This window comes from Poromitra crassiceps (assembly GCF_964638095.1).
Source record: "Poromitra crassiceps genome assembly, chromosome: 26".
In the NCBI taxonomy this organism is placed as follows: Eukaryota; Metazoa; Chordata; class Actinopteri; order Beryciformes; family Melamphaidae; genus Poromitra; species Poromitra crassiceps.
The window spans coordinates 2,818,278-2,843,480 of record NC_139640.1 but is presented as its reverse complement, the minus strand read 5'-3'; the positions used below and the strand labels follow the sequence as shown (position 1 = coordinate 2,843,480).

General features: G+C 44.2%; 3 protein-coding genes across 4 annotated transcripts in view; all 3 read right to left on the bottom strand.

The window, feature by feature from the left end:
• The window catches only part of gon4lb (gon-4 like b), a 76,207-nt gene extending 75,404 nt beyond the window's left edge, over window positions 1-803 (bottom strand). The window contains exon 1 of the mRNA XM_083661451.1: window positions 690-803. Within this exon, the coding sequence (XP_083517577.1) occupies window positions 690-713 (24 nt within the window). The 5' untranslated portion in view covers window positions 714-803. The remainder of the gene's footprint in view (window positions 1-689) is intronic.
• A 1,769-nt stretch (window positions 804-2,572) lies between these two features.
• Window positions 2,573-11,645, bottom strand: LOC310798961 (uncharacterized protein). 2 transcript variants are annotated; one of them, XM_083661519.1, is made up of 4 exons: window positions 11,448-11,645; window positions 8,678-8,833; window positions 4,517-4,567; window positions 2,573-3,264 (listed from the first exon to the last, which is right to left on the bottom strand). In XM_083661519.1, exons 1-4 carry the CDS (start codon window positions 11,569-11,571, stop codon window positions 3,215-3,217), a joined length of 381 nt encoding a protein of 126 aa, XP_083517645.1. In that variant the 5' UTR covers window positions 11,572-11,645; the 3' UTR covers window positions 2,573-3,214. The 2 variants fall into 2 exon arrangements, with proteins under 2 accessions (XP_083517645.1, XP_083517646.1); XM_083661520.1 differs by having other exon boundaries at window positions 8,678-8,821.
• A 963-nt stretch (window positions 11,646-12,608) lies between these two features.
• On the bottom strand, window positions 12,609-24,206 carry LOC310798750 (zinc-binding protein A33-like). Its single transcript, XM_083661305.1, has 7 exons — window positions 24,101-24,206; window positions 20,316-20,757; window positions 19,754-19,849; window positions 18,587-18,817; window positions 18,384-18,406; window positions 15,864-15,982; window positions 12,609-13,937 (listed from the first exon to the last, which is right to left on the bottom strand). The coding sequence occupies exons 2-7, from the start codon at window positions 20,736-20,738 to the stop codon at window positions 13,402-13,404; spliced, it is 1,428 nt and encodes a 475-aa protein (XP_083517431.1). The 5' UTR covers window positions 20,739-20,757; window positions 24,101-24,206; the 3' UTR covers window positions 12,609-13,401.
• Window positions 24,207-25,203: the final 997 nt, after the last annotated feature.

Sequence of the window (25,203 nt, the reverse complement as noted above, 5' to 3'; positions counted from 1 at the left end):
CAGAAATCGGTTAAGAAGTAAGTAGAGAATCCGTCTGTGCGCATTTGGCACAGGGGTGAGAATCAGCATTGTTTTTGGGTTAAGTTCTCGCGTTAGTTTAACGGAACCAACGGAACCGTGTTTGGGGACACGAGTGACGTACTTCCTCCTTCTTTGCGGGCTATTCAAGAGGTTAATTTGTCCGCTGTCGCAAGTCCCTTTTATTCGCAGATATCTGACAGTCTATGTGTAACGTTTCATATTAAAATGTGCATGATGAAAGGTCCAAATACCTTATGAAAGTGCCTTTGATAAGAGAAAGTAGCAGTGAGCCGCTTGGGCGACGGTACCACATAATAAGAATACACCATGAAGAAGATAGGCCCTGCAAAACTAGCGCAGGCTAAACGTTCAGATAGGACTGGTCAGCTTTGGGCAGTTGAAACAGAATTTTGATAGTATATTGGCTAGAAAGTGGTCGGCTAGTTAGTTCAGTTTATCTGATGAGAGATGAGACTGGGCTGCTCAGCTGCTGTGCTGTTGTTGTTAGCTATGCGGCTAACAGTGTCACGGCTAAACTAAGACATAACGTCACTGCTAATGATAATAATAATAATAAGGAAGTGAGCGGGGGTTCAATTTAGAATGTTTTTGTTGTCAAGTTAAACCCGTCTATAAGGGACTGGACTGGACAAAAGAGAAACACTCACCCTCACGCGCGCTCTGAGAGCCATTAGCTGTTAACTGCTAGCTGTTATGTTGTTAGCTCGGTTAGCTGCCTGGGGACCCCGGCGTCAAGCTGTCTCGGATAACAAAATCCACGTGCATCCGGCTTAGATTTGTCAAAATAAAGGTCGTATTTGTCTTCATCACCAGAGTCGAACAGGCCAGGGAGGGAGGCTTGAGGCTACCTAGCATCCTCATCCCAGTCATTCACCCAAAGTTTTTTTTTATTAACAATATAGATGTACAAAATATGTCAGACAGACAATAACACATACTTAAGAGCTATAAACAAACAGAAATGAATAAGACATAGAACAATACAATACAATAATTAATGTTTATAAAGACAACTTGACATGTTAGAATAAAATAAAAATAAGGACAGACAAAATGACATTAGCAAAAATCAATTTACAGGGGTTACATCAAATATGTTTCTGTAATATTCTAAGAACCTGTTGCTTTTTTTATTGTTTACAAGAGCAAGCGAATTAAGCAATGAGTTGAATTCAATCAAAAAGATGGGGAAAGACGGCCTACCTAAAAACTTCTGTTTATGAATAAAGAATTTTCCAAATAAAATAAAATAAAATTACAACATAGCTTAGTCTTGTGTTTCTGTTGGCAAACCTCATGATGAAAGCTGGGATGTCGTTCTCTTTTCTCCGGGGGAGTGCAATAAAACATCTAAAAGCAAAAATCTTATCAGATGGAGAAACCCTGGGACTAATTTGTGCCAGTTCTGGGGTCCTTGACGTGAAAACTCTAAACGTTTTTACTAATACCAAATACAATTTGACAATTAGGCTATATTACTCATGAAATATTTATTAACAACATTATTCAGAAATTCATTTGAAACTGTAAAATTACTAAAAGCAGCAACACACCCATTTAAACCAGACCGGTTACAAAATTCATGTATTGTATAGTTTTAAACTAGCCTATATCGTCACAAAATCCCAACGCACTGCTCGTTGCTGTCTGATTAGTCTCGCTTGCCAGACTTCCCCTCCTGGCCGGGAAAGGGTGAGAGTCTGGCAAGCGAGACGAGCCTGTCTGATATACACTGCAGTTAACAGAACAGCCACTAGATGACAGACATGTCATTGGTGTTAAAGGAAGGCTTTGCTGATTTTCAACCCGTTTTGTATCATTACAGTGTCAGTAATATAATGCAGATGGAAAGCCTTTACCTTGTCTTCATGTTTTCCTGCGCCGAGAGCTCTGCAGTTTATTCCAGGCACTTGCGTATCAAAATGACACATTCTGCGTCATTCCGGATGCAGAAGGGAACAGATGTTGCTCGAGGCGGCTTCGAGGGCGACTGTTATTGTTTATTTTTTATTTCTTAAGTATGCGCACATACACAGAGCTGGTGGGGGCGGAGTTTCTGCAGGGAGATAAACGGAGGATATTTCTCTGTGTGGAAAACCTAGATGGTACAAACCGCATCACTGGGTGGCAACGGCAATGGGACTCTATGGAGCGCGAGCGTGAGCTTGAGCGTCCGACTCTAGCCAGCTGACCCTGTTTACATTTTAAAAACTGCGACAGTTCACACAACTTTAACATGACATGCATATATTATACAGCAAACTCTTGAGCTACTTCTGTTCTCACTCAGAATGTCCAAATATAAGTCATGTATAGTTTTTGAGATATTAACGTTTGTTTGGAACGACTCAACTGCTGTGGGGTTTCCGCATTTCTGGGTGGCTGTGACGTCACGCTGATTCGTCCTATTGCACTGAGAGTATAATGATACAACGTGTGATCATCAGCAAAGTAGCTCCCTTTAAATGTCATTGGTGTTATATTCAGACTAAATGTCATTGGTGTTACGTTCAGATTAAATGTCATTAAGTCAAGTCAAGTCAAGTTTATTTGTATACTGTAGCACATTTCATACACAGAGGCAATTCAAAGTGCTTCACATAAAATGGTTGACAGGAAAATAAAAGAATAAAAGGAGAGAATAAAATGGACATTTAAAAGCATCACAACAAAACTTAAAAAACAAAAGAGTATAAAAAGTGCATTAAGCAACAGGCGCAGCAGTTGCAAAAAGAGCTAAAAAACTTATAGAGGACTCATTGGGTTTGCATAATAGAATAAATCCATTTATCTATATTGAGTCCCCCGACATCATGACTATAAGAAACATGACTACACACACATAAAACTCAGGTCTGGGTACGGTGTCCTCATTAGTGTTACATTCAGATGTCCTCCAGTAACGAGCAGAAAGTTCTCATTCATACAGTTGATAACAGTTTGTCTCACAGCAGCCAGAGAGCTCAGACTGTTCACTGGCTCACTGCTGCATCTATACAATAACTATAACAGTTATATAAAAATAACTTATCACTATATAAAACAATGGTTATACATACAGAATAAAATACCTGTTATAGATATATAAAACAAAGTATAGATTGGTGAAGAGAACTGTAAGAGCAGTAACCAGGGAATGTTGATTGACATGATGTGATGATTGTGTACGGAGTCAACCCTGTGCTGGCTCTCCAGTCTCTGGGTCGACTCCACTGTCCAGCTCTGAAACAGGCAGGAAGTCATCTGTGAGCAACAGCTGTCCAATTTATAACCTCAGCAGGGAGCCAACCTCATTAAGTTCACTGGACATTGTGATATCATCATCACTGATGATGTCACTCACTGTTAACATTGTGACATCATCAGCGATTTATGACATCAATGATCAAGTGACAGCATCAGTGCATTGCCATTATGACATCATTAGTGATGTCACTCAGGCTGAGCATTGCTCAATATTGAGCAATTGTACGCCAATGATGTCATAATGTCACGAGGTATGTGTCTGTGTGCGTGACAACATCACTGATGACATCATTCACTAAATGACATCACAATTGGGGTGGCTGTAACTCAGGAGGTAGAGCAGGTCATCCACTAATCGCTATAGTTTGAATGTACCTACTGATTGTAAAGCGCTTTGGATAAAAGCGCTATATAAATGCAGGCCATTTGCACAATTGTTCAAGTGACATCATCATCTACAAAATAGCAGAGGAGACAAGAGAAAATATTAAAACAAGAGTGAATTCATTGCAACCAGAGCCACCTACAGAGCTGCTGGTCACAGCGAAAACAAACAAACAAACACTGATAAGACAGAGACCTAGAAGGACAACGTCAAGGCTTGTTTTCATAAGATAGAACAATACAAAGGGAGCATGGAAATCACACTACTACTAGTAGTTTCTGTACTTCAGACTACTGTCTGTACTTCAGACTACTGTCTGTACTTCAGACTACTGTCTGTACTTCAGGATACTGTCTGTACTTCAGACTACTGTCTGTACTTCAGGATACTGTCTGTACTTCAGACTACTGTCTGTACTTCAGACTACTGTCTGTACTTCAGACTACTGTCTGTACTTCAGGATACTGTCTGTACTTCAGCCTACTGCAGGATACTGTCTGTACTTCAGGATACTGTCTGTACTTCAGGATACTGTCTGTACTTCAGGATACTGTCTGTACTTCAGGATACTGTTTGTACTAGCTGCTGAGCAGAAAGGTAAATTGGACAAGATATTTTCGCCTCGGTTATGTTTCTGAGGGGAATACATTTTCGTGAACGTGTGTCCTGATTGGTCGAATACCATCGAATTTCCGGACTGAAGTGTTGTTTTTTTCTGTTCAGCCAGCTCTGAAACATTCAAACGGTCTGTTACTGTCTGTTTATTATCGTCTGTTACTATATGTTGTGTCTGTTACTGTGTCTGTTCTGTCTGTTGTGTGACTTGTGTGTTTGTGTGCTCACCCATGCTGTGGTCAGTGCATCTGTGCTGCAGGTTGGGCAGGTTGTGGATGGCTACAGAGAGACAGAAACATAGACTGTATAAACATATGGCCATGCTGTGGTCAGTGCGTCTGTGCTGCAGGTTGAGCAGGTTGTGGATGGCTACAGAGAGACAGAAACATAGACTGTATAAACATATGGCCATGCTGTGGTCAGTGCGTCTGTGCTGCAGGTTGAGCAGGTTGTGGATGGCTACAGAGAGACAGAAACATAGACTGTATAAACATATGGCCATGCTGTGGTCAGTGCATCTGTGCTGCAGGTTGGGCAGGTTGTGGATGACTACAGAGAGACAGAAACATAGACTGTATAAACATATGGCCATGCTGTGGTCAGTGTGTCTGTGCTGCAGGTTGGGCAGGTTGTGGATGGCTACAGAGAGACAGAAACATAGACTGTATAAACATATGGCCATGCTGTGGTCAGTGTGTCTGTGCTGCAGGTTGAGCAGGTTGTGGATGGCTACAGAGAGACAGAAACATAGACTGTATAAACATATGGCCATGCTGTGGTCAGTGCGTCTGTGCTGCAGGTTGGGCAGGTTGTGGATGGCTACAGAGAGACAGAAACATAGACTGTATAAACATATGGCCATGCTGTGGTCAGTGCGTCTGTGCTGCAGGTTGAGCAGGTTGTGGATGGCTACAGAGAGACAGAAACATAGACTGTATAAACATATGGCCATGTTGTGGTCAGTGCGTCTGTGCTGCAGGTTGGGCAGGTTGTGGATGGCTACAGAGAGAAAGAAACATAGACTGTATAAACATATGGCCATGCTGTGGTCAGTGTGTCTGTGCTGCAGGTTGAGCAGGTTGTGGATGGCTACAGAGAGACAGAAACATAGACTGTATAAACATATGGCCATGCTGTGGTCAGTGCGTCTGTGCTGCAGGTTGGGCAGGTTGTGGATGGCTACAGAGAGACAGAAACATAGACTGTATAAACATATGGCCATGCTGTGGTCAGTGTGTCTGTGCTGCAGGTTGAGCAGGTTGTGGATGGCTACAGAGAGACAGAAACATAGACTGTATAAACATATGGCCATGCTGTGGTCAGTGTGTCTGTGCTGCAGGTTGAGCAGGTTGTGGATGGCTACAGAGAGACAGAAACATAGACTGTATAAACATATGGCCATGCTGTGGTCAGTGTGTCTGTGCTGCAGGTTGAGCAGGTTGTGGATGGCTACAGAGAGACAGAAACATAGACTGTATAAACATATGGGCATGTTGTGGTCAGTGCATCTGTGCTGCAGGTTGGGCAGGTTGTGGATGGCTACAGAGAGAAAGAAACATAGACTGTATAAACATATGGCCATGCTGTGGTCAGTGTGTCTGTGCTGCAGGTTGAGCAGGTTGTGGATGGCTACAGAGAGACAGAAACATAGACTGTATAAACATATGGCCATGCTGTGGTCAGTGTGTCTGTGCTGCAGGTTGAGCAGGCTGTGGATGGCTATAGTGTCCTCTAGAAAGAGAGTGGCGTCAGCGGAGGACCAAAATGCAAGAATCATTAGCCAATGAACAGCCAGGAATGGGTCTCGCGCTACTTTTGCATGCTAAAATAAAGCCGATAATGTACAATTTGATTCATTTCAAGGGATGAAAAACCCTTTCAAAGTACAACACTGTCTATTTTGATGCAACTCGACAGTGCTGCTTTTTTTAGTGAAGAGTTCCACTTTCTACTTCCTGGAAAAAAACTGGTCCATTGGAGTGAATGGAGATGTCGGAACTCTTCTATTATACGGCTCTGGATGGCTACAGAGAGACAGAAACATAGACTGTATAAACATATGGCCATGCTGTGGTCAGTGTGTCTGTGCTGCAGGTTGGGCAGGTTGTGGATGGCTACAGAGACAGAAACATAGACTGTATAAACATATGGCCATGCTGTGGTCAGTGTGTCTGTGCTGCAGGTTGAGCAGGTTGTGGATGGCTACAGAGAGACAGAAACATAGACTGTATAAACATATGGCCATGCTGTGGTCAGTGCGTCTGTGCTGCAGGTTGAGCAGGTTGTGGATGGCTACAGAGAGACAGAAACATAGACTGTATAAACATGGGGGGGCTGTAGCTCAGGAGGTAGAGCAGGTCGTCCACTAATCGCTTTGGATAAAAGAGGTCGGTGGTTCGATTCCCGGCTCCTCCAGTCTGCATGTCGAAGTGTCCTTGGGCAAGACACTGAACCCCAAATTGCTCCCGTTGGTGTGTAAGCACCCTGCGTGGTAGCTGCCACCATCGGTGTGTGAATGGGTGAATGTAACTACTGACTGTAAAGCACTTTGGATAAAAGCGCTATATAAATGCAGGCCATTTACCATTTAGGCCATTTAAACATATGGCCATGCTGTGGTAAGTGCGTCTGTGCTGCAGGTTGGGCAGGTTGTGGATGGCTACAGAGAGACAGAAACATATGGCCCAATTCCACAGCAGCTAGTAGCGCGGTCCCGCTCCGCTCGACTCGACTTTTGGTCTCATCCCACCGTCAAAAACCGGCCCAGCTCGGTTTGATTTGAGGCCGAGTCGTGCTACTTTTGGTCCCTGCCTCGTCGGGGTACTTCGGGCTGGCGAGTAGGTCCCAAATGGTGACGTAAAACTCTGATGGCTACTGATTGGTCAGAGAGAATCGTGTTTACTCTGTCTACTGACTGTCAATGCAATGCTGGCGGCTGCATACCAGTTTAGTGGTCTTACCTTATCTTCTGTTATGTATATTTCCATCAGTATTTTGTGTCGCTGCCTTCACCTCCGGTGAAATAAAATCGTGGCGGGTGTTCAATTGTCTGAGAAAAAAGTCCGCTGCTCGCTCAGGGAGCTCTGTAGCTGAGTGGAGGCTGCAGTGCTCCGCTAGGCCGCAGCGGGTGTTTGGAAGCCCCGGTCTTGCCTGGTGAGAGGCTGCGGGGTAGAGGCTTCACTCTGTTGCGCCTCTCCCGTCCCCGCACAGCGCAGCGCATGCCTGTGATATGATATCACAGGCATGCGCTGCCCATGTACACTGTAGGTCATTTAGAGGCACCAGTATTTCATAAACAGTTTAAAAGTTATGTGGATGGATTTAATTGTAACGTTATGTTATAGCCGAAGGACAGATATGCGGTCGCTATTTTTAGACGACCAGCTGTGGGCGGGGGTGGGTGGGGGCAGATCATCCGCGGTGGAAGCAAAACGTCCATAGGGCTGATACGATTAGAGCCGAGTGGTGACGAGCTGTACAGGGCAGTAAAATGTGGTGGAAATGAGCCAATAGACTGTATAAACATATGGCCATGCTGTGGTAAGTGCGTCTGTGCTGCAGGTTGAAAGTCATCCTTCTTGTTTTGGGTCTGTTGCTAGGCAGAGCGAAACGATTTACGGCAGCTGTAAACAGTTGCTAGACAGAGCGAAGCGGTTTTACGGCCGTAGCAACAGACCCAAAACAGCTGCCCTCGCTACTTTCTGCTCTCGCGAACATCTCTCGTTATATTCTAACAGTTTGTTTGAAAGTAATTGAGTAATTTTGTGGTTATGGCCGAAGTGGCTGCCGCAAACCGTTTCATTTCACTTCCTGATGACACCGGCCCGCAGACAGACTAATCATCAAGACAACACTCGCCGATTCACTCGGCTTTCAAGCGAGACTACTCTGCGTTGGTCTCGTCTAATATTAGAAGTAAGATGTGAGGCATCGATATTAAATTTAGACTGTTTAATAAGAATTGAAAATCTTGCTCGTAGCTGCTTTAACATAGCATTTATTAATCATATACAAATGTATATTAATGTTTTGTAAATTATAGTTCATAATGAACTAAAGGCTTACAAATGACTTACGACTGAACGTTATTATAAAGTGTTACCCAAGAACTTTCATGTCACACCATAATGACAATTTTAGGGACTAATACAACTGGTGAATAAATTCATATTCCAATCCAAAATACCACTTATATTTTTTGGAAATCTAAGAGTCAGTACTACACAACTCTATACTTTTCATTTGTAATAATTGAAGTAAAAAACAAATCAGGAGTATACGTCAACCACCCATATACTGTATCTATGGGAGTCTAGGAGCAGAATACTGCTGATTGCCCTGGCAACACTAATCACAACATAGGAACAATATCACACACAGGAAACTTACCATTGGCCACTTGTGATTGGTGGGGAATGTAGACGTTCTGACAGGTAGGTAGTGGTGGGAGGGGCTCTGAATATACCATGCTGATAGGCTGGTTGTTGGCAGAGCAGCTGAGGTCACTCCAGTACGGTCCAATGGCAGTGGAGGCTGCTGACACGTCTGTCAAAAGGTCAAATCAACAGGAAGTAATGAAAGGTCTTTGTGTTTGTCTCCTCCATGACACTTGTGATAAGTTAAGTTAAAGACCCCCTAATGTTAAAAAAAAAAATGTTCTTCTTTGATTTGTTTGAAACTAAAAGTCTGTCTTCACAATCGTCTGCTGAAAGTGGAAAGTTTCTCTGTGCTTGCTGAAAAGACAATTTTCAGTTCACCTACAGACCTGTTGGCTCTGTAGGTGAACTGCACGGGGTCCAGTAGTGGGTCCATGATGGATTTGAGGTAGGACAGAACAAGGCATTCGAAGGACTTCATGACCACAGAGGTGAAGATGACGGGTCTGTAGTCTTTTAGTGCTACGGGCCTTGTCTTTTTGGGGACGGGGATCATAGTTGAAGTATTCGAGCAGACTGGAACATGGCATGTCTGTCTCCAATGAGATGTTGAAGATGTCTGTGAACACTGGGGCCAGCTGATCAGCACAGTGATTCAGGGCAGAGGATGAGACAGAGTCAGGTCCAGCTGGCTTTCGTGACTTCTGCCTTTTAAAGAGCCTGTTGTTTACATCTTTCTCCAGAATGCAGAGAGGTGTTGAGGGAGCGGTGAGGAGGTGTCCTGGCACTGTTTGGGGGGGGGGGGGCTGAGGGGTGGAGGGGTTGGCAGCCTGGTTGAGCATAATGCGAGGTGACAGGCAGAGAGAAGGAGAGAGAGAGAAAAATCCTAGGCTGGCTCCAGATCTTCGAAGCCACACCCACTCCACAGTTGTGAATTCTTGGCTCTTCTTGGTCTGGAATCGCCATGTGCAACAAACGTCTTTTCTCCGGTTGAAAATCCATTGACAGGCGCTGATTGGCTAACGCTGTTGTCAGTCAGTCTTGCCTGCACGAGATCGCTGCCTGCTGGAGCTTTATCTGGGCTTTGGGAAACACTGATCTACCTTTTTTTTTTTTTTTACCATTTTCTGACTTTTTATAGACTTGATCAAGAAGATAATTGCCAGATTAATCGACACTGAAAATAATCATTAGTTGCAGCCCTACCTCCCTGATTCAGCCTCCTCCCCCCCCCCCGCCTGATCTTGTGTGCAATGGTTCTCAGTGATGCCACCCATGTTGGACGCAATCTGGACAGACCTGTTGCCCCAGGTAGGGCCCGTTGCTGGTTTACCCTTCCTTGAGGGGACCAAGATATTAGCCTTGGGACTGCTGGAATCTGCTGTCATGACCAGGCAGGGGGGTTTGAGCAGCGTACTCCTACAGGTGGGGGTGTGTTTTCATTGTGGGGGGGCACACAGGGCACAGTGTGGTGGGTGGAGCCCCTCCCCTCCAGAGATTGTGCAATTTGTACAGGAAAGCTGGAGGCAGGAAAACACTTAACTCCATCAATCAAAGCTGTTACAGTCCCCAACTGCTGATAGCTGCTAACTGTGACTTCAGTTCCTAGTTCCTCACAGAGGCTAACGGCCCATAGTAGCTGTGGAACCTGGACAGGGTTTATAGCAGCTCCACTTCCAGCCTTGTGAGTCCAAAGTAGTGTTGTCACGGTTTTCGGTACTTCGGTACTTAGTCGGTACTACATTGTTTTCGGTACTTCGGTACCTGTTTTTGCATGGTACCGAGGGTATCGACTTTTTTGTTTTTGTTTTTTTAATTCAATAAACAATACTTGAGGGCTACATGCCACTGGTGTTGCACTGTCTGCACTCACTGCCATACAGAGTTGAATGTAAGAAGTAAGCAGAAGCACATTGTTTTGTTTTAAAGTTGAAGGCTACAGTACATGCCATTTGTTCATTGGAAATGGTTGCATACTTTAATAAAGGAGAATATGTTGAAGAAATATCAGTCTGTTTTTTTTACCGTGGTACCGAAATTGGTACCGAGTACCGTGGAAATTCACTAGTACCGGTACCGACTACTGAATTATTGGTACCGTGACATCACTAGTCCAAAGACCTGAATGGCTGTCTTTGAAGGGCTCTACTGAGTAGATTTAATTTACCACCATACTCAACTCATCCAAAAATTATCCATGTAGGCCTACATGTAGGCCTACGTGTAGGCCTACATGTAGGCCTATGATGTATGTAGGAGTGTGTCAACTCAGTGTTGTGGAGCCTTTAACTCGGCTGCGTGACAATCAATCCTGTTCAACTTGTTTTTAGTAGACAGGCGGAAACTAACCACGTCGGTGTACACACACACACACACACACACACACACACACACACACACACACACACACACACACACACACGGAAACTAACCATGTCAGAATGAGTTTTACTCCTGTATGGATACACCAGTTTAATGATACCAACCTACAGTACAGTATACATGACTTTAGACAGTTTGTCCATCTTGAAGAGCTACTTCTGCCAAATAGGCGACTCAATATTTAGACTTTTACTTTTTAGCATTGGATTGGTCAAATTGACCAGAAGTAACTTTAAACTGAGCAAGCAGGACTGAATTTAAATTATATTTTACAGTGATGATCAGACTTGAAGACAACAGAGCTGAAACTCGGAGATGGGAAGTAACTAAGTACAAATACTTCATTACTTAAGTAGGACTTTGAGGTATCTATACTTAAAACAAATTAAATGTGGACTGACCGTATTTCTGTCTTCTCAGCCTCCTGAATGGACAGTTCTCTCTGATGCGGAGCAGACATTTCCTCCTCACAGGCACAACCGTCTCCATGGAAACAGCCACCGTCTCCATGGAAACAGTCTCCATTAACACTAACTTCAACAGAAAGACAAGACTATCTAATTACTGTAACAAGCGGCGATAAAGACAAGCGGACTGAAGTGAAGCCAGTTTCTGACTGACACGTTACAGTGTCAAGCCAGACAACACGAAACACATCGGAGCCTTCAAAATAAAAGCCATACTGTGTTTGAAGACGTTCTTTTCACAATAAAAGCCATAGGCCAATAAAACACAAAGGCGACGGGGCTGCCACAGTCATTTTAGCCTGAACCAATCACTGACTGCTTAATTCACATTCTTTTTTCTGTCACCGGGTTTTAAATGGGTTACATTTTATGATTTTATTTTGAAGGCCAAATTACCAGACTTCCTGTTGTCTGTCTGCGGGAGGCGATCTTTTTTTTCCCATGATGGCGAAGGCTAGGCGAAGGCATGACCCGCCCCTCTCTGCCTCTAATTGGCTGACTGCACTCGGCTGCTCTCGCCTGCTTCCCAGGCGAGCCACAAGTCATCTCAAACGAGCCTAAAGTCACGATGCTGCGGGCTGCCCGCGTCCGGGCACCCAGGGGTCCTTGAGAGGGTTCCACAAGAAGCAAGGTTAATACTTTATTTTCACTAGAATTCCAACCATAAATAACACAGCGACAGAATGTAGCAATGTCTATGGTCATGGGTTTCATACACTTTCTGTAATAACACATCTAAAAGTGTGATGACCCTCCAACTCTCCTGGCCCCGTCTTACAGGAGCCTGGCTGTTGGGGTCGTTAGGCTGATTGGGTGCACCTGGGCCCGGTGCACTCATTGGGCCTTCTGCTTGTCACTCAGAGCTCTCTGTCACACTGGTCAGCTCAGGATTCTAGAAGAGGATCTTGCCACATTTTTCCAAATGAAATAATCAGATAAATTGATTCCACTACAACAGTTAATCTGTTATTGGTCAAACGAGGGAGATCAATAAGATACAACGATCCTGCCTGTGAGCTTAGTCACCATTGTAGCATTTCCTTTGATGTCTCAATGTTTTTGAGACATAACTCAAATTTGATTTTGTTATCTTTATTGAATTAATGTTCACATGGATACGGTTCAATGAAAGTCCCTTGCACACGTTTTTCTCTGTGGAATAATCAGCGAGGCACAATCAGCAGGAGAACATATCAATGAATTACTAAACAAACATTTTACAACATGATGCACAAATCATAATGAAAGTAATAAAAAGATGGGCTCAATAAGAAATAGGCCCATTTCCCCAAGCATAAAGACATTCTGATCCGATTCCTGATTAAAATAGCATACACATCACTCCAAGAGATAATAAAGTGTAAATCTATTACCATAAGTAGCCCATTCATTATTATATAGTAGTATATTCTAATTAAGTCAATGTGTAGCTTAAGTAGCCTAAAGGTCCTTACACATCGGGAGCGTTTTTTTCATGCGATTAATTCGCACGTCAATAATATTTTCCGAACCTATATCAGTCAATGCAACCGTGCATACCAACGGCGAAGTTTCGCTGAGCGTTATTGCGGTGTTTATTTTTTCGAACCACGGTCGATTCTTCAGAAATTCGCTTCCGACGTGTACACATCTGTGGCTGTGATTGACAGGTGGGTCAAAACTCGCATCGCAATGTCGTGCCGGATTTTCGCATCGCTCTCGATGTGTAAGGACCTTTACTGAGCATTCGCACCGGGGAGGTTTTCGCAAATTCGCGCGCAGAGATGACATACAAAGTCAATAGGCAAGTAGATGTGATTTCACTCCCAGCAGCACGATTCATGATTCACAAACTTTCGCCTTGGTGTGAACGTACAGTTAAGTCTACAACCAACACTCTGCGGCCCCTTCATGAGGCGTGAACACTAACCTTTCCTGGGGCCATAATCGTTGGCGTGCTATGGAGCCCGGGGCCAAACAGCGGAAACACCTTCTCATTAAACTTATTCGTAAACGTGCACAGGTGCTTCACTCTCCCGCCATCCCAAAACGACACCTCGCCCTTATCCATGTTCAGCTTGACTCGGATCGTCTCTGGAGGCTGCTCCACCACCAGCACCGTGTGCTTCGGCGTCATGGCGTTGTACACGCCCTTGCTCAGCCCGATGGACCACACGCCGCGGTCCGTGGACACCGTGAACTTCTTCTTGCGGGCCACTGACTCTTTGCACACGCCCACGATCCACTTGGGGTTGTCGCCGACGACGACGTCCCATCGGTGTTTGCCGGAGGCGTAGCCTTCGGCGCCCATGACGAAGACGCAGGGGTCGAAGCGCTCCGGGTTGTCGGGGCTCATCAGCCGCTCGGAGCTCTCTTTCACACTGGTCAGCTCGGAGTTCAAGGAGAGCCACGGAGAGGCCGTGTTCGGGTCCAGCACCACTTGGTCTGCATAGACAGAGGGAGGGAGGGGCGGGGTGCAAACACACTCAGTACGTTTAAATGCACAGTTAAAGTCGAGCTGAACCCAAAAATGACTTTTCTTTTCTTTTAGTTCAAATACCTGGGTATGCAGTGCACCTATTTAATGATGTATGCAAAAAAAAATCACAAAAATCTAATTCCTTTAGTTTTTCACACTTTTTCACATCAAAAGTTCATTATTATTTTTTTCATTGATAACAGTAATGTACAGTTTGCTGACGTCACCTACTACTATCAAACTTCTACCCCATTTCAACCAATCATATCACGACTTCTGGCAGAATTCCTATCCCATAAACTAACTACTAACTTGGCCAATCGCATGAAACGTGAACAAAAAAACAAAAACTATAATCTCTAAGAATGCAAAGAAATGTAACTGGCTCGTTAAAACGCGCATTCCAGGAATATCGTATTTACAGAAATAGCGTAAAAGGTGCGCGCTTGAGAGCGTGGTAGTCAGGGGTCTCCCCTCGGAGATTTCAGGCGGCCGGGCAGCACCCATGCATCGGATTGTCCGCTTGCTCCGCACGAAGCAAGTGGCTGCCTGGTACTCCGCGGATCCCACTCACGTAGCACGACAACACGCTGAATCCCACTCGATTTGGGGGTGGAACACGCCATGATTGACCAATGCCAAAGCCAGTCGACAGAATTGTCAAATCAAATCATCGACACGTATATGGTCCGCAATCAACAAATTCAATTTGTTTTCAGTCTCCGACGCTCGTGCTATTGCATTCGCCTCCGGTTCACTTCGACTTTAAGTCGAGCTATGGTTATAGCTTGATTAGGCTATTTACTCTGACTAGTGTCCTTGTCCAAGTATTCACCTTATTCTTTGCCCACACATGGACGCTTCCGCATTACGTCATTTCGTAATAGTATTTCCGTTTTGACTTGCCAAAAACCCCGCAGGCAAAATGGCCACGCACACTCCGCTCCTAAAGTGACAAAATTACTCCCCCATAAACTAACATATCTTGGCCAATACGTATGTAACATACAAAATAAAACAACCCGTAATATCTTATATCCAAAGTATATCCAAAGATGAAGATGATTCGGTGTTTCCCACAGAATTGTATTCTTTGCAGGCTGGAAAGCATTTCAACCATCATGTGACACTAAAGGCCATTACACACCAGGAGCGATGCGAATAAACAGCGTGAAATTGCAAAAGGCGAATTTTGAGCCACCTGTCAATCACAGCAACAGATGTGTACATGTCGGAAGTAAATTTCTGAAAAATCAACCTTGTTCCGAAAAAAAAAAAAGCCGCAATATCGCTTGGCAAAACTTGACCGTTGGTATGCACGGTTACATTAACTGGATATAAGGAAGGACCTTTAAACCTACTTGACTAAGGAAATTATTTTAGGTGCACTACATCTATTAAAGGAAGCGGAACAAAATACACCTTTTTATGAAGAATGAATGAATTCAGAAAAAAGGATTGAACAATTATATGAATAAATAAAATGTGAAAATAAAAGTTAATTGCAGGTTTTTCCATTTGCAGTTTTTACGGAGCTGTATTCATACTGGGAGTGGACAACGTCAAATTGCAGGGACTGCAGATGGAAACTAGCCTATTTATGGTGTTTTTAACATACACTGTGTATTAATATGGACTGTTTATTAACATGCACTGTTTATTAATATGCACTGTCCGTGTGGGAAAAATAAATATACAGTATCTCCCTACCTCCATTAAAGAACCAATATTATTTGTCAAAGCTCTCTCTCTCTCTCTACTAGTGGTTTGCTGACATCTAGTAGGGCTGAATATCGTATTTAGTGCCTTTAACAAACTGATCTAATCCGCTATCAACTCCCATCTCTTAGCAACCACAAGCTTAGCTCCAACCCACAGTGTAATGTACTCACTGTATCTGACATGAGCCTGCATGTTCTTCCAGACGTTGAAGCTCAAAGAGCCGACATGCTTGCCCATGTTCAGGAGGCAGTTGTGAGGGAGCTCCGGGTCATCGTTTGACCAGTTGGCTCTAGAAAACGAGAGATTGTGAAGCGTTATTATCAGAGACACTTTCATATTTAAAAGATACAGCAGAAGCCTATTCATCAAAGCTGTGGGAATAGAAGCTGCAAGTGAAGTTTTAATATCTCTTTCTGATGCCATATCTGTCGAGACAGTTTCAAAAGTGTTGTGCGACGAAGCATAAATTATTTATTTTCTTCATTCTGAATGACGAAAATACATTAAGATACTGTCTGACAAAAACGTATCAAAAATGAAACGTGCATGCACATGTGCACTAGTACTGCACAGTCTAATTTGGATAAAAAAAAAAAAATCTGTATCAATAAGGACATTAACTCATTCCCCGCCAGAGGTTCAAAGGAAAAGTCGCCAGCCACCGCCGGGGTTTCTGATCATTTTCACTCATTTTCCAAGACCCACAGAATATGTTCTTCTATGACTATGTAAACACTAAATATCCCAAAAGAAAGAAGAGAGCCTCTACGTTCATAGAAGAAGAAAAAAAGTTTGATTCTAGCTTCATCCGTTCTTTAGTTATTGACACTTGAATGTAGGTAGTGTTCACTGAAAATGTCCGTCTCTCCACAAAAGTTGAGAAAAAAGCATTTTTGTTAATGAAGTCATCTTCACGTAACCTGACTCCGTCAGATGGGGGCGGCATTGTTCCACAAATTCCTGTTAGGTTGTGAAACAAATGTGAACCAACCTACATCCATCTGGCAGCGTCAGGTTAATCTTCACGGGTCCTGAACCGAATAAGTGTCTTTGATGGCGGATACTAGGGCTGTCACTTTTCATTCGAAATTCTAATGCAACTTCGAATGTGGGGGAGGGGTTCGTGTTCGATATGTACCGTAAATTGACTGTTCAAATTTTTATTATTTTTTTATTATTATTATTATTTTTTTTTTTTTTATGAACCAAAATTAACCAACTGCTGCTTGCTGGTAATGTTAATCCCATGTCAGAAAAAGTCTCCAGATTTGTCGCGTTAGTCTCTTCTGAGAAAGATTGTCTCCAGGGTCTGAAAAGTTGTCTCGAGTTGGATGCAGCCAAGTTTGTGAGGCAGTGTTGTGACTGTGAGCGTCCAAGCAAGTTTCTTGACCCATGTGGTAGGCTATAAACTTAGATTTGCAACTGTTCGTTTTTAGTCATTTCACCAAGTAAATGTGTTGTGTTGAGAGCATTATTGAGAGAGATTAAAAGCAGCACAGAGTAGGCTATCAGGGCTGAGAAGTAAAAATGGCTTTCAGTAAAAACAAGTTTGGTGAGTCCTTCATGTGCTGATGTGCGGTCGTTTGAGAGTGAAAGCGCACTCAGTACTGCACAGAGTTTCATTGCGACTTTTCACGGGCTGTTCTCACCATTGTACAATACATGCTGATCACTTTCTGAGTATAATGGCATCACCCCCAGCGCGAGGTCTCCACGGTGACTCACGGAGACTCGCGGGGCCCCACCCCCACGGAGCTTTGCTCGAGTATAAGAGCACCTTTACACGTCGGACTGATGCCCGGTGGCCTGGACTGATTTTTTTTTTTTTTTTTTTTTAATTAACCAAAAAACTTCGAATATATTCGAACGAATTTCGGGCAATTAAAGTTCGTTCAAACTTTATTTTGGGAAAAAGTGACAGCCCTAGCGGATACTGGCCGATGTTACACTCAACTATGATCCCCATAATGATTTGGTTTCCCCTTCCGGTCAAACTCGCCCGTGGTGGGCACAGCTTCTACTGTAACACCGGTGTGAGAAAGAGATTCACATTGAGAGAGGCGAGCCAGGTCACGCGTTCGTTTTGCGCGGGGAGAGGGGTGGGGGGGGAGACTGGTTGTCTTGTGTATGGAGGTCAGGAGCAATCTACCGGCTGAAATGTACACAGTGTCAGAGTTTATGAACTGGATTACTAATTACAAGTGGCTTGAAAAAAAAATGTGAAAAGAAAATCCTTCACGTCTGAGTGACAGGTTGCCCCCCGCAGTAAAGGAGTCCATGCCCGTGTCGATAAAAGCTGCTGGACCAGCGTTTGATCAGTGCCTGGAGCTGTGTTGGAGCTTTTCTGATGGGAGATTGTTGCTTTTCTCTGCTTCCTGGTTTTCTTAGACAATCGTGGTCGTTGCTGTACACCTTCAGACGTGCTGTAACTATTTCACAAGGTGAGTAAGAGAGCCATCTATCACATGACGGTGAAAACACGGATTGACGTTCTATGACGGCGATGGCGGGGAAGCGTCGTCTCTTAAATGACGTTCAAAGATGCCAATGGCATCATTAATTAATGAGTTAATTGATTACCGTAATTAATTATCGCTGCTCCCTAGATGAGATCCAGAAAGGCAAATCTGAGGTTTACACAGACGTACAGGGTATGTGTGATTGTTATGGTACATTTAGTAGCTACTTACTTTATTCTTAAATTTTGGAAATTCTGAAAGAAAAAACACATGATTTGTGGTTAGTTTTTTTTCGGTAGAAATATAAATACATAAGATTTTACTTGGCAATTTCAAAAAGACGTCTAAAGTTAGTTAACTCCAAAAATACTTTTAACACCTGACCAGAGAGAAGAAACAGTATGCCAAACATGATGTCTGACGAGTAGTCATACCCGCAGGAAGGGTAGATCCTCGTCCCCCATCTCTTCCTGCACAGTCTTAATGCGCTCAGTCAGAGAGGCGATGTCTCTGGCGGTCCTGGCTATCAGCTCCTCCATGACGGCGATCTTCTGCTCCTCCTCGGTGGCCAGGGCTTTCAAACGCAGCGCCTCCTCAGTGACGAGCACCTTGTGGAGACGCTCAAACTCCAACTTGATCTGGTTCTCCGCCTGACCGGCCTGGTCCTGAGAGGAGGAAGGTTTTGTTGATTTATGACGGGGGGGCATTTCTACTCTACGGTAGGGTTGTGTGATGTCAATCAAATTAATTTTTGATTAATTTTATGATTAATTAATTAATGATTTATTAAGTCGTTATGGTGCCTTTTGGCTGCGCCACACGTTCACGTTTACAACAGGACAGCTGAGCTCTACATATCGTGAGAGACCAGCAGGCTTGGATAGGCTACTACTACAGCACAGAGCCAGGCGACTGAAGCAGTAGGCTATATTGAAAAGGTATAAAACAAATAACGTTACAGATCCTGACCAACCACGTGTGTGTGTTGAATTTAACTAGCTGGCAGAAAACGGGCAGAATCCACAGTTGAACACTTGTAAACATTACTCCACATTGGGCTGAATACAGGAAAGAACGTGACGTTTCTTCTTTGTCTTAACATTTTCACAACAACACAACCAAGTCTGACTTCTGCTTATCCTCCCCTCCCCCTCCTCTCCGCCAGTGGCTCTACCGCTTCTCTGAACTGGGGACAGGGTACGCTTGTTTAATGCCGCAGGTGCGTCCCCCGTGCGTCACGAAAATTGGGAAAGTAGTTTTTCATAATCCTGCTGACAAACGGCAGCAAAAACATAACCTCCTTGGCAGAGGTAAAAATGTGACCTGCAGGTGTGTCGATTCTAAATGCAACGTGATAGGAGTCAATCCTGAAGAACTGCATTATGACGGCATTATTATTATTTTAATTAGTGATAAGGATTCTTTATTTTATATTTGTTATTTGAGTGTTTCTTTTATCTTGTATATTTTACTATATTGTATCTTGTTTTACTATATTGCAAATGCAAATGAAATTACTATATTGATGTGGGACCAGTGCGTAGCTTGCCTCATGATAAACTGAGGATAGATCATGGATATAAACACTGTAGTGGTTTTACCTTGATGAATTCCACTGTGCTGGTGAATTGTTGCTTCATTTTCTTCAAGGATTCCACTTTCTTTTCACATGTCTTTGTGCTGTCGTTCAGCTCCTCCTGCGGTGTGAGAAGTGGAACAACACAAAGAGACCTAAAGCAACAAATACTACAACATTTAGGCTTCTCACAATGTGATCAGGACTAGGGATGGGGCCGATCCGATCCAATATCGGTAGCCGATATTGGCACTAATTCACGGATCGGATCGGATTGAGAGAGAAAAATCCGATCCAAAGGAAGAAAAAAAAATCTGCAATTCCAGCACGGGCGCTGGCCGTAATTTGCCCATGTATAATAGTATCCTTCTTTGCCTTGTATATTTTCTTAATTTTGTCTGCTTTTTGCAAGGTATATTTTTTTTTTTTTTTTAATTAATTGGCCTAATCTTTGCCTATACTGTATATTCAATCAAAATATTGGTATCGGCATAATATCGGTATCGGCAGCTATCCAAATTCAGGTATCGGAATCGGATCGGAAGTGAAAAAAGTGGATGGGTGCATCCCTCATCGGGACCCTTTACCTTACAGAGGAGCGCTCCCTTGTTGAGAGGCAGCAGCTGGTGGGCACTGTGCTGCTCCACACAGCCCACGCACACGGGCTGCTCGTCGTACACGCAGTACAGCTGCAGCTCCATCTGGTGCAGGTGGCAGTGTTCCGCGATGACGGGCTTCTCGCGGGGCTTCCACTTCTCCAACAGGAAGGCCTCGACGACCCCCTTGAGCGCCCGGTTGGTGATGGCCTGGTCCCGCGCGCACGGCACCCTGCAAAACGGACACTCCATTTTGGTCTCCAAGCATTTCTCCAGGCACTCCTGGCAGAAGCTGTGCGAGCAGGGCAGCTGCTTCGGGTCCCGGAAGATCCCCATACAGACGGGGCAGGTCAGGTCCTCTCGGAAGGGGACGGCCTCGTCGTCCAGGTCTTCATCCATACATGCTGCCGCCATCGTGGGTTCACTAAGAGGCCTATTAGGGAAGTGCACAGTTTTACCAAGGTAAAGATAGCATGATATTTTGATATTTGTTTGGCATCAAAAAGAAAATAAAAAATTATAAGAAAACTACTACACTGGTTAGGGGCTGTGAATCTTCACTGGCCTCACGATTCGATTACGATTCAGAAGGCTACGATTCAACATGAATGGTGTAACTTCATCATTTCTTAAGATTCTTAAATTGAGAAGTTGTGCCAAGTGGTCTTACTCTTAAGATAAGAAAAATAATCTTGTTCCTCTGCTGGGATGTGATGCAAACCATTGTTGTAGCATGTTACTGGTTAAATCTAGCTCAATATTAGCTTAAATTTCTTATTAAGAAAATGTAAGATATATTTTCTTAAAATAAGAAACATTTTCTAATGCGAAACATGCTTGACAAGAATTATTTTTCTTTTTGAGACCAAAAATAAGACTAATATGCTAGAAACAAGGATTTTTTTTACTTTCTTGAAATTCCGTTTTTGCAGTGTGGAGAGTGAAAAAGGTGATGGACACCAGGGCAGACACAAAACCACTCAGAAATCCTATTTTGGGATGAAAAGGGTGACTGTCACATAAAGGTAGGGAATGCACCGACACTGGTATCGGTATCGGGTCCGATACTGTGCTTATTGACTGTACTCGTACTCGCCCGATACTGACACGACCGCGCCCGATACCAGTTTACAGCATGCTGCAGCGTGACGTTAACCTGTAGCAACAGGCTCACAGCTCAGAATGCATTGCAGAGAAGCTTGTCTGTTCACTATATAGCAGCGTGTTTTGCAGGGAAAAACTCTGCCTCCCCTGGAGCGCTTTGTGAGCAGGAATGACAAGCACTCAGAGGCCAGTAATCAGCTGCAGCCACACCGACCCTCCCTCACCCCAGGGTTGCATACCATAGAGAGCCGCAGGAACGAGTCCGGAAATCATCGATGCTAACACTCCTGGTTCTTCACTGTTTTCGCCTATGGGATTTTTTAATGGGTTTTTGGCGCGATGCTCCTAATAATGTCTCTGGGCAATGCAAGCTTAATCAAACGCAAACCAGTGTTTAGTAATATCATCTTCACACATGAGGACCACTTTTATGAGTTTTGAAGCTTTTACGTGCCGTTAAAAGGGCGGCTAGCTAGCAAGCGGCTAAATGAGACTACACTGTTGAGTCGACGGGGATGTATACGTCAATAACGTCATCACTTCAAAGGACGAACACGGAAATTCTCTTTCCCTCACCTGGTTCAGCCCGTTCAGCCCGGGGTAATCAGTGCACAGCAGCGCACACATCAACAACAGTCCAGGTTGAGTGGTGATGTGACGTGGAAGCCTATGCGACAGTGTGTAGTTCTGGATTAGCTTGGCTCGAACTTTTTACTTCTAGGGCTCGCATTTACGCTTCAAAACTCATGAAAGTGGTGCTCGTGTGTGAAGATTATCCGACCGAACTCTGGTTCGCGTTTGATTAAGCTTGCGTTGCCCAGCGACCTTATTTGAAGCATCGCGGCAAAAACCCATTCAAAAATCCCATAGACAGAAACAGTGAAGAACCAGGAAGTCCGGGACTTCCGCGTTCTGACTACAAAAATAGGTCATCCCTGCGGCTCTCTATATCCAGCTGGGTGAAAATAGTTGCCAGCCAGGGGGATAACTGATGTTACATGCCGATTTGCATATCAATAACTACAGTCTGCGCTGTGATGTGATTCAACACTTTTTGCCAACTTTAAGCATGGGGATTGGTCTGGGGTCCAAACACCGCCCAGCCAGGAAACTACAGGCCATCTCCCGAAGTGACAACATTCTTGTTGGCAGTTGTTGGACAATGTTTGATTGGTGTGCCATGGGCCTAGCCTGGTGCCATGGGCCTGATAGTGAAAACACACCGCAAGCGTCTCCTGCACGTAAGCTGCGACCTTGTGCGCAGCCAGTTTTCATTAGGACACCATGTTAACAGATCTGTCAGTCCACCACACCGAATTGCGCGCAGCGCTCAGCTCCGCGGACGCTCAGGGCGCACAGGATACCCTCGATTTCTATTTTTGTGCGCAGACCCTCTTGCATCGTGAGCGACACTGTCAAGCTGAACAGATCAGATCAGGGCAGACAGGAACTCCGAAACCGGACATTTGTCAAATAAAACCAATTTCAAAGTAAAATAATGTTTATTTAGAAAAAGAGAGAGAGAGCAGTTGGAGAGGGGGAGCGGCTCATTGCCTGCGGAGCAACAAGTAGAGAGCTAGGACTTGCCTTCTCTCTACAACAGCACGCACTGGGAAAATGGGAGGAGAACAGACATAAATATGATGCAATTGCATTTTATAACGCTGAAGTTAGCCATTAACAAGACAATAGATCTGGGGTTAAATATATAGCGGACGAGCAGAGCGTGCAGAGAAAGAAAAGTGAGCTGCACTCTCTGTGTGGACACTTTAAGCGCCTTCTGTGCGTTGGTGCGCTGCGCTGCGCATGCGCGCAAGTTCCGCGTACCGGTGTGTCCCCAGCGTTTAGTCGACCAAGTTTTCATTGGTCGGTTAGTCGCAGGAAAAGAAGAACAAACACAGTCAAACGCCATTCGGGAGCTGTGCCTTGTCCTTAAAAGGTTATTAGACTTGTTGGCAACTTTAGGCACCTGGCTGGAGCGGGAATTTGATGCTATCAAACTACAAAGCAAGGAATGTGTGTCCTTGTGTGTGAGCATATCTTGACAACCACTCGTCCGATCAACTTCACATTTAGCGGGTGTATTGCTGGGGAACCAACGATGTGTAACGACTAATCAACTAATCGCTTGAACTAACAACTATTAGTCGACTAAGGAATTATTTGGTCGAGGGCAGCCCCATAGTGAAATCTCCCCTTTTTTAGTTTTCACACATCTGAAACTGTATTTTAAACAGCCTCTGGAGTCTCCTTGGTAATCTAGTTCAGATTTGACACGTCTAGTATAATGGTTTGTTTTTGATCTGTACCTGGTCCGGATGGGGAAAGGCAGTGAATTGGAAATGACTGAACAACGCCATCCACAGGCAAAACTGCGAATCGGATGCCAATTTTAGTGTTGCCCTTTACTCGGTGTTGTAATCACAAATATATACAACGTTTCACAAGTCTGGGAAAGGGTTACAATCTTTAGGCTCTCATTGATAATTTAGCCTAGGTCGGACCAGTAAGTAGTTGTTGTTTGTTTGTTTGTTTGTATCTAACGTTACGTAGCGTAGTGTTGTGAAACGAAATCATGCTATCATGCCTATGCTATCTTTACCGCGGTCACAGTTTTTACTTTCACTTTTAACATAACAGCTGGCCAAGGACAAACTACAAAACACACTCACCTTGGTTCTGTTTAATATGTCAAGGCTCGGCTGCAGCGTTTACCAGCAAAGTTGAGCAGGTAACAGATGGATCGACCAAAGTTTTGTAGCTCAGCTCAGCGATGGCGAGGCTCATTTCCGTGTTTGAGCCTATGGTTTGAGCAGACATGATTGAGTTGGTCCACAGCTCCCTCTACTGGACGGGAGCTGAACAGCATCTCGTGCATCAGTGTCAGCTCGGGCAAGAAAAAAATCTTGTTGCAGTCACATTTTTGCTGTTGGTAGACTATAGATGGAGGCAATTCAAAGTGATTTACATGAATAAAATACAACTAAATATTGTACACCTTTTACCTTTTACCCCGCTTTGTGTCATGGGGGCGTAAACCAAGGAAACAGGAAACAACACCGGAAATAAGTACGCCAAAAAACGTCTTTGTTGCCGTTAGCTTGACGCGGCGAGGTTACGTTAGCTAGAGCCTGAAAAGAACAACAACAACTTAGCACATTTCTGTCACTGTCAATGTCCATGTCTTTCCCAGCACAGGCAGCAGATGCTTCAACTGTTGTACTTGATCCTCCATTATCGATAACAGCGGACAGACAACTAGCGTTATAACTATTCCATCAACTGGCCATTTGTTTGAAAAGTAAAGCTTCTGTGTTGGCTTAAAATATGTGAGATTGTGAATCCGCGATGTTTCTACAATAACTTCTTCAAAAACTTCGTTCGGTACGTCCATCTTTTGTTTTGTTGTTTGCCGTTTTATATTCTGATTCGTTGTGTCTAAAATTGTCAAGTTATTTCCGCTGCTGTTTCCTGTCTAGGGCGGGCTCTAGGCCGGTGTCATGCCGAGTTTTGCACCCCCGCCGAGAATGGCACCCCCACCATATTTTGGGGCTGTTTTAACTTAAAAACAGGGATGCAAATCTCGGCAGGTACAAACCGCCGAGATTTGCACCCCCCTCCATGAAGCCAGGAGAGATCCCCAGGTCTCGAGGTCATCTGTACCCGGATTTTAAGCACCAAAGTCGGCTTCAATGAGCCAGAAGAGAGCCCCAAGCATGGAAGTCACCTCCACGCGGATCTAATGCATCAAAGTCGGTCTCCATGAGCCTGGACA